Source organism: Sinocyclocheilus anshuiensis, unplaced genomic scaffold (assembly GCF_001515605.1).
Source record: "Sinocyclocheilus anshuiensis isolate Anshui unplaced genomic scaffold, SAMN03320099.WGS_v1.1 scaffold534, whole genome shotgun sequence".
In the NCBI taxonomy this organism is placed as follows: Eukaryota; Metazoa; Chordata; class Actinopteri; order Cypriniformes; family Cyprinidae; genus Sinocyclocheilus; species Sinocyclocheilus anshuiensis.
The window spans coordinates 526,597-535,398 of NW_015547712.1; the positions used below are offsets into that span (position 1 = coordinate 526,597).

Genomic DNA, 8,802 nt, shown 5'->3' on the forward strand with positions numbered 1-8,802 from the left:
AAAGGACCAGCATAAACCAGCAAAGGACCAGCTTAAACCAGCAAAGGACCAGTTTAAACCAGCAAAGGACCAGCTTAAACCAGCATTCCAGCGTCAAAACATACCTAACCAGCATATGCTGGCTTTTTCAACGGCAAGCAGCAAGAAAGAAAAAGGACGGAACAGATTTGGTTAAGAAATTGGAAACAACTATTTGTATAATGGAGAAGGAGTTGGCTAGACTTTACTCTAATGATTTATATCAGGATATTTGTAAATACAAATTTCAGTTACATGATATATACAATAAAAAAAGCTGAGTATGCATTATTTAGACTACGAACTAGGTTTTACAAAGAAAAAGCGGGCAAGCTCCTTTCCAGGCAATTAAAACAACAATACGCTGCTAACATTATTCCGGCCATTAAGAAAGGAATACTATGGTCTCACTGACAAAAGAAATAAATGAGGGTTTTCAGAACTTCTATAAACAATTATATACATCTTCAGGTAGTTCGGATGAAGGAAAAAAAAAAAAATTCTAATATAAAGATGCCTAAATTAGATGCCTTGCAATCAGAGTCTCTAGATGTTCCCATTACACAAGAAGAGGTCAGAGCTGCAATAACCTCTATGAAGCCTGGCAAATCATCGGGGGCAGACGGGCTTCCGTCAGAATACTACAAAAAGTATGTCGACATATTGGCTCCAATTTTAACAGAAGTCTATACAGAGGCGTTTGAAGCTGAAGTGTTACCTAGTACTTTTATGGAAGCATTGATAACACTGATACCTAAAAAGGATAGGGATTTAACTGATCCTGCTAATTTTAGACCATTAAGCCTTATTAATGTGGACTGTAAGGTGTTGGCAAAAATTTTGGCTTCATGGCTGGAGAAGGTTCTACCAGGTATAATTCACAAGGACCAAGTGGGCTTCATCAAGGGAAGGTCATCAGCTGATAATGTGAGAAGGCTAATTCACCTGATGTGGCTAAATGCTTCAGAGAACACCCCGATCACAGCTATATCTTTAGATGCCGAAAAGGCTTTCGACAGGGTGGAGTGGGGCTTTTTGACCGCAGTCCTGTCGAATTTCGGGTTTGGTCATATTTTTAGGACATGGGTTAGTTTATTATATAAAAATCCTAGAGCAGCAGTGATGACAAATGGCATGACTTTCCCATTTTTTACTATTTCAAGGGGCACTCGTCAGGGATGCCCATTGTCCCCGTTATTATTCACAATAGTTTTAGAGCCTTTGGCCATTATGATTAGGGCAGACCCAAACATTATGGGAGTAAGGGGGGTAGGGGAGGGGATGGAACACAAATTAATGCTATATGCAGATGATATTTTATTGTTATCTCGTGACCCTCTCAAATCTTTACCTCCATTAATGAGAATTATTCAGTTACATTCAAATGTGTCAGGATACAAAATAAACTGGGAGAAATCTGAGGCTCATATCTAGAACATGTCATGCCCATACAGTGACCCAATTTGGCTTTAAATGGATTCCAAAGGGTATGAAGTACCTTGGGGTTAAACTAACTCAGAATTTGGAAGATATAATGATGTTGAATTATGACCCACTGCTGTCAAAGATAAAAAATAATGTGGACAAATGGGAACAGCTGAAACTTTCTCTATGGGGTAAAGTGAATGTTGTCAAAATGGTTATTGCTCCACAGTTCAATTATATATCCATGATGATACCTGTGAACATTCCAGACCCCATCTTTAAAAGATATGATAAAATTATTAAATATTTTCTGTGGGAAGGAAAAAGACCTTAAAATGAGTAAATTGATTTCCCCAAGGGACAAGGGGGGCCTTGGATTACCGGATGTGAGGATGTATAATTTCTCTTTTGAAATGGCCAAACTGGCTAAACATTGGAGTGAGACAGACTCTGAGTTGGACTGGATCAAAATAGAACAGAAACTTGCCTCACCATTTCATCCCATTAGTATTCTCTCGCAAAGTTCTGGAGCTAAATGGGACTCAAATCCAGTGATAATACACTCAAGACATGTCTGGAGCAAAATTCATAAACTGTGTAAGACATCACATCATAAACAGTCATATGCTTCATTGTGGAATAATCCTGAAATCTGTATAGGCAAAAAAGGGGTGTTTTGGAAACAATGGCATCTTAAAGGGGTAACAGTAATTGGCGATCTATATGAGAATGGAATATTTCTGTCATATTCTGAATTGGTGGAAAAATATAATATTGTGGGCCAAGGAAACTTTTGGAAATATCTGCAGATCAGACACTGTGTTAAGAACAAATTCAATGCAAGTGATAACCCTGTGTATGCCTATCTTAAGTTACCATGTGAAACTCAAACTGCTTCTATGTGTTACAAATCAATGCTTAATGTAACCGCAGATACATGTAATAACCTGAAAACAATATGGCAGAAGGATTTGTGGATTAATATTCATGATGATGACTGGCTGGATATCTTATCTAATGTCGGTAAGAACATAAGGGAAGCTAGGGGAAAATTAATTCATTACAAAATAGTACATAGATACTATTATACACCATCTAGACTTTACAGGATGGGGATAGCTGGAAATAATCTCTGTTGGAAATGTAAGGAAGAAGAGGGCACTTATTTACATATGATTTGGGAATGTTCTTTAGTTCAGCCATTCTGGCGTAAAATTCTGAGAATACTTGAAGAGTGGTTGGGCTTTAATTTTCCTGTGGAACCACAATTATGCCTTCTTGGAGATAAATCAGCTGTACCTAATATAGCAAAAAATGCTTTTACCCTTATTAAGATTGGTTGTATCACAGCTGCCAGGATGTTCTTGCGCAATTGGAAATGCACCAAAACCCCAGATTTGAAAGATTGGATTGATGGGATGATTGAAATTGCATCATATGAGTGCATGTTGGGGAGACTGCAGAGTGAGGGAGAAATTAAAAAAACATGGGATCATTTTTGGCAGCATATAAAAATGGTGTGATTGATGAGCAGGACTCCTTAACAACTGTTAAATTTCCATGTGTTTTTGATTTATTACATTGATGGTGACTAGTGGGTGAATATGTAATTGGTTGGAAAGGTGAATATTGAATACTGTGGTGATGTACGAAGTTTTGACTGTTGAACAATAAAAAAAGTTGAATTACAAAAGTAATATTGTGCAATATTATTACAATTTAAAATAACTGTTTTCAATATGAATATATAGTCAAATGTACTTTATTCCTGTGATCAAAGCTGAATTTTCAGCATCATTACTCCAGTCTTCAGTGTCACATGATCTTCAGAAATCATTCTAATATGCTGATTTGCTGCTCAAGAATCATTTCTGATTATGTTGAAATTTGACAACATAATCATGTTGAAAACAGTGACTATTTTTTGTGAAAACCATGACACATTTTAGTTTTCAGGACTCACAGATGAATAGAAAGTTTACAAGTTCGAAGTTCAAAAGAACAGCATTTATTTGAAATAGAAAATGTTGTAACATAAATGTCTTTACTGTCACTTTTGATCCATTTAATGCATCCTTGCTGAATAAAAGCATTAATTCCTTTCTCAAAAAAGAAATGCATAAATAAATAAAAAATCTTATTTAAAATTTTTGAATGGTAGTGTATGTATGAATTGTTTTTGAAGTTTGTTGTTATTGGTAACAGTTTAAAGAGTTCTGATCGATTTAAGTGATTGGTTAAATTTAAGTATCTGACATTAAAGACAACACAGATACAATTAATAAAGTAATGATAAAATCAACAAATTCCTGAATGGAGAAGTGAATGTCTGATTCTGACCCTGACTGAACCTCTCTCTCTCTCTCTCTCTCTCTCTCTGCATTGATGCTTGTGTTTGTGACAGACTCACCCTTCTCTTTGTCCACTCTGATGACCACCACACATTCGTTGCGTCCGATGCGGATGAGTTTGTTGATGGAGCGGATGCGTCTGCGGGACAGTTCGCTCAGCAGGATCATGCCCTCGATGTTGTTGTACTCCAGCAGACTGACATACGCACCCATCTCAGCGATGGAGCGCACGTTCACCATCACCACATCCTCCACCTCGGGGAAGCGGTGCTGATAAAACCTACAGCTGAGGCCCGGCATCTCTGCGCAACACAATACATGCACAACATCAGTCCTACGCTTTTATTCACTTTATGTCTTGACTTGCATATATACTTTTTTTTGGTAAATTATTTTTATTGAATTAATTTAAAATTATTTTCAAAATAAATTTTTTTTTAAATTTGAGGTTTTTGAAATGTACTTTTTTTTAGTTTTTTATGTGACTTTGAAGACAAAAGCTTGTTCAAAATATACAATGAGACCATATCAAACCAATGCAGGTGACGACTAGCAATTCTTTATTGAGCACAAGACTAACTGCATTCATCTTTTTCAGATCTGACGTCTGATTTTTTTTCCATTAGTCCTATTAGATACATAGTCAAATGCTTTTCAATCTTTTTTATTATTTATTTATTTAGTCATTTAGCAGACGCTTTTATCCAAAGCGACTTACAAATGAGGACAATAGCTAGTGTCTGTTTGTTTTTTTTTATAAAAAAAATAATAATAAAAAATAAATCTTTTAGATGCCACGCAGGGACCCCATTCTAAAATTGAAAAGGCAGCTATATGTTTTCATGTATAAAGAACCAATTTATACTGTAAAAAATACATTTATATTCTAAATATGACTTAGAAAATATTTAGTTTGTATCAAGTTATTATTTTTTTAAATAATGCAAAAAATATCTTTGCTACTCACTATCAAAATAACAAAAAAATACCTATATATATATAAAACAAACTACTAAAACTAACAAAACACACAACAAACATACTAAATAATAAATAAAATATAAACACAAAAATAAAAACTTATTTAAAATAATAATAAAAATAATTAAATTAAAATAACACTGCTCAATATAGTACAATACTGTGCGTTATTTTATTTCAATCTATTTATTACATTTATAATTTATACGTTATACATTTGTATTTTTTATTTTATTTTAATCAGTTGTATTATTTGTATTTTTAAAACGTGATTATTATTTTCATCTCAATATAATTTTATTATTTATTTTAATCTTATGCCTATTATTTATTTATTTAATTTCCCCCAAACTTTTTTTCCAGGTCTACAATTTTCGGTATATTGTAAAGTGTATTATTATTTTTTTTTTTTTTTTGGGATATCTTGTATATTGCATAATGTGTAATTTTCTGATGAATGTTGCACTGTTCACATAAATTACACAATGTATAAATATTAATTTCGCTGAAGATATCAAAAAGTACATTATCTATCTATCTGTTCAGGCATCTATTAATCTATTTATTGATCTGTTCATCAGTGCAGAGTAAATGCGCGCGTGCGGTACATGTCGTTTGACAGCAACCATTAAAACCCTCATATCATCCCAAAAACGAGCTCAACATGAGCCAAACTAGCGCGGACGTAAAGGTAACTCAATCCCACCTGACAGGTGTCACAATCGGCTCACTTTAACCCCTTTAAATCTCTAGAAACGGTCGTTTTCTGCGAGTGTTAGTTGCCCCGACCAGCGAACACAACAGCGATGCTGCTTCAACACGGCCGCTGTCAACCACACTTCAAAATAAAAGTCACTTATGTATTTTTTTAGGAGGAGATTTTAACTATAAAACAGATTAGATATAAAGAATATATAAAGAATACTTATTGTTTCTTACGGTCGTTCCGCTTTTTAAAAAAAAAAAAGAAAAATCATCTTATATCTCCGATAACACACGGATGTACTCTTAGCAGACCAAACACCGTCAAAAAGTTCTTCAAGCCAAAGTAAAAATAATAATAATAAATTAAAATAAATAAATGCAACACTAAGCAAAATAAATTAAATAAAAGTGGAAATTCTTTTGAGGGAAACCAAACAAAATTGCTTTACCCGTCATTACTGTTGAGCGTTATTTTGAAATGTGAATACCACTACGTACGGAAATGACGCTGACCAATCGCTGCGTTCAGGAGGAATCACGTGACCTCCAGTCAGCTGATCAAATCCTGCGCCCTGTAGCTAGGGTCATAGCGATGGTGTTATAGTCATTTAATCGTGATATTAAATAAACTGGTACTATATTTAAATTATTTATTCGACGATTTCAACAGCAAAGCGTCTCAGTAGTTTGATACAGCGTTTCAATAAAGAAGAAAGATGTCCGGAAAAGATCGGATCGACGTTTTTCCCTCTAGAATGTGAGTATTAGGGCTCATAAAGGCAAATCAGATTCATTATTTTCAATCGTGCATGAGTGACAGCATTTGATATAAACATATTTGAGCAGTTTATGGTTTTAGAAAGCAGTTACAATCTCAAAGCACGAACTAAGATGACATTGAATGCGCTGGAGTCGTGCATCCTCTAGGTTTTATGACTTATAAATTGATCAGAGATAAAGAGTCATAGAAAGCTTCTGCATTATGCTAAATGTACATTACAAAAATAGTTAATAAAATATCTTTAATATTTGTATATATATTGTGTTTTGATGTAGTTGAATTGTAGATGTACGCATTTTAAATATGTGATGTATTTTGTATAAATTTCGTATTTTATGTGTTTGACAATATATATATACACGCATATCATATTTGCCAATGTTGTCAATATATTATTACGCAGATACATTTCGTCTGTAGAGTATTAAATGTATAACTCGATATGAAGGATGACAATATTCAAGATGTGTTTTGGATTCATATAAATCAAGTGAAACTAAATTTTGCAGTAATTTTAAGTGGACTCAGAAGAGGAAGTGATATTATTCACAGTCATGTGAACCCTTTACTGCCCAACAGTCTACTGACCAGAACTGAGAGATACTGAACAGAAATACATAGTGTATATAGTGGTTGTAACTAGGGATGCACCGATATGAAAATTTTGGCCAATACCGATAATTCTTTATTTTTGAAAGCCGATAACCGATATGTTGGCCGATAAATCTATATCCAAATTTTTATATACTTTTTGAGAGCCTGATTACAAAAAAGGTCTCATCATTAAAAGTCACATCCCAAACACTTCAACATAAGCAGCCTAGTTTGAACGGTGTAATTACAACGTACAATTGCACAAAAGGCTGCAAACGAACAGCGCGCATCTGAAGTGTCTCTGAAGGAAATAATGCATTATTTATCGGCTTTAAGATATCGGCCAAATTTTCTTATCGGGCCGATACCGATAACAGAAAAAATTAGCATTTATCGGCCGATACCGATATGGTGGCCGATATATCGTGCATCCCTAGTTGTAACCTATAAGAACGCGCACTAATGTACAATAAATAATCACATTAGAATAATAAAATAAATGCTAAAGTACATATGCATATTCAGTATGACCAAAAATGTAACCATATGAGAATTGCATTACTAAATAGTCATAAATCTCCCTTCATATTCATGGCATGTATACGTATATTGCTGTTGGTTTGTTATGTGTTATTGTGTGTTGCATCAGGGCTCAGACCATTATGAAAGCTCGACTGAAAGGAGCTCAAACTGGCCGGAATTTGCTGAAGAAGAAAGCTGATGCTCTGTCCATGCGATTTCGGCAAATTCTTCGAAAAATCATTGAGGTATAACATCATACCTATGCTTTTAATTTAGACATGTTTATTTGTTAGACATGTTGACTTTATTTTTGTCGCTTATTTTTTTATTTAATATTATTTTCAAAGTAATTTTTGTTTCTTTTTAACAACGATGTGACTTTTAATCTTTCAGACTAAGACGCTGATGGGAGAGGTGATGAGAGAAGCCGCCTTTTCATTAGCTGAGGCCAAATTTGCTGCTGGTGACTTCAGGTAGTTCAGTTTTTCATAGTTATGATGCATCACGGGAAGAATCTGATAGCAGATCTCACTGAATGTGTTTGAATTCTGTCCCATCAAGTACTACAGTCATTCAGAACGTGAACAAGGCCCAGGTGAAGGTCAGAGCAAAAAAGGACAATGTTGCAGGTTCGCTAGCTAAATAATTTTTAGTAACAACAAAACTGGCAGAGTTCTTCTGTAATTGCTTGCCTCATCATGAGTGTCACCTGTGTTTGTTCTCAGGAGTTACTCTACCGGTGTTTGAGCATTACCAGGAGGGAGGAGACAGTAAGAATCCTGTTCTCTTCAATAGTTCAGCCAAAAATGAAGATGTGTTCACCCTCAGGCCATCCAAGATGTAGATGAGTTTGTTTCTTCATCAGATTTGTAGAAATGCAGCATTGCATCAGTGTCTCAGCAATGGATGCTCTGCAGTGAATGGGTGCCGTCAGAATGAGAGTCCAAACAGCTGATAAAAACATCACGATAATCCACACCACTCCAGTCCATCAGTTAACATCTATTCAGGTGAAAACTGCGTGTTTGCCATTATTAATGCATTTTAACTTCTGGCTAAAATATGAGTCCATAATCCATAATAACGCTTCCTCCAGTGAAAGTCCATCTCATGTTGTCTCTCACATCAAATCCACCCACATATTTGTTTAGAGCTGTTTTGGCTTGTAAACAGTGCTTGATCTGTGCAGATCTCTCTCGATACCACTTTTTCACTGGAGGAAGTGTTATTGTAGATTATAGACTCGTATTTTAGCTGGAAGCAACGGTTTGAAGTGAGAACCATCTTAAAGATGGATTCATTTCTTACAATCACGCAGCTTTTGGCTTCACAAGACATTAACTGATGGTCTGGAGTGGTGTGGATTATTTGTGGATTATTGTGATGTTTTTATCAGCTGTTTGGACTCTCATTCTGACGGCACCC

General features: G+C 34.9%; 2 protein-coding genes across 3 annotated transcripts in view; one reads left to right on the forward strand and one right to left on the reverse strand.

The window, feature by feature from the left end:
- Window positions 1-5,977, reverse strand: part of LOC107704056 (eukaryotic translation initiation factor 2 subunit 1-like) — an 11,747-nt gene extending 5,770 nt beyond the window's left edge. Inside the window, exons 1-2 of one of the 2 annotated variants that reach the window (XM_016506896.1) lie at window positions 5,930-5,977; window positions 3,854-4,096 (exon numbers count right to left, since the gene is read on the reverse strand). In XM_016506896.1, coding sequence (XP_016362382.1) covers window positions 3,854-4,096; window positions 5,930-5,936 — 250 coding nt within the window. In that variant the 5' untranslated portion in view covers window positions 5,937-5,977. Of the gene's footprint in view, window positions 1-3,853; window positions 4,097-5,481; window positions 5,596-5,929 lie in introns of those variants that run through there. The other variant, XM_016506897.1, reaches the window with a different exon arrangement.
- A 31-nt stretch (window positions 5,978-6,008) lies between these two features.
- Window positions 6,009-8,802, forward strand: part of LOC107704057 (V-type proton ATPase subunit D) — a 6,182-nt gene continuing 3,388 nt past the window's right edge. The window contains exons 1-5 of the mRNA XM_016506898.1: window positions 6,009-6,237; window positions 7,505-7,622; window positions 7,771-7,850; window positions 7,939-8,006; window positions 8,103-8,147. Coding sequence (XP_016362384.1) covers window positions 6,197-6,237; window positions 7,505-7,622; window positions 7,771-7,850; window positions 7,939-8,006; window positions 8,103-8,147 — 352 coding nt within the window. The 5' untranslated portion in view covers window positions 6,009-6,196. The remainder of the gene's footprint in view (window positions 6,238-7,504; window positions 7,623-7,770; window positions 7,851-7,938; window positions 8,007-8,102; window positions 8,148-8,802) is intronic.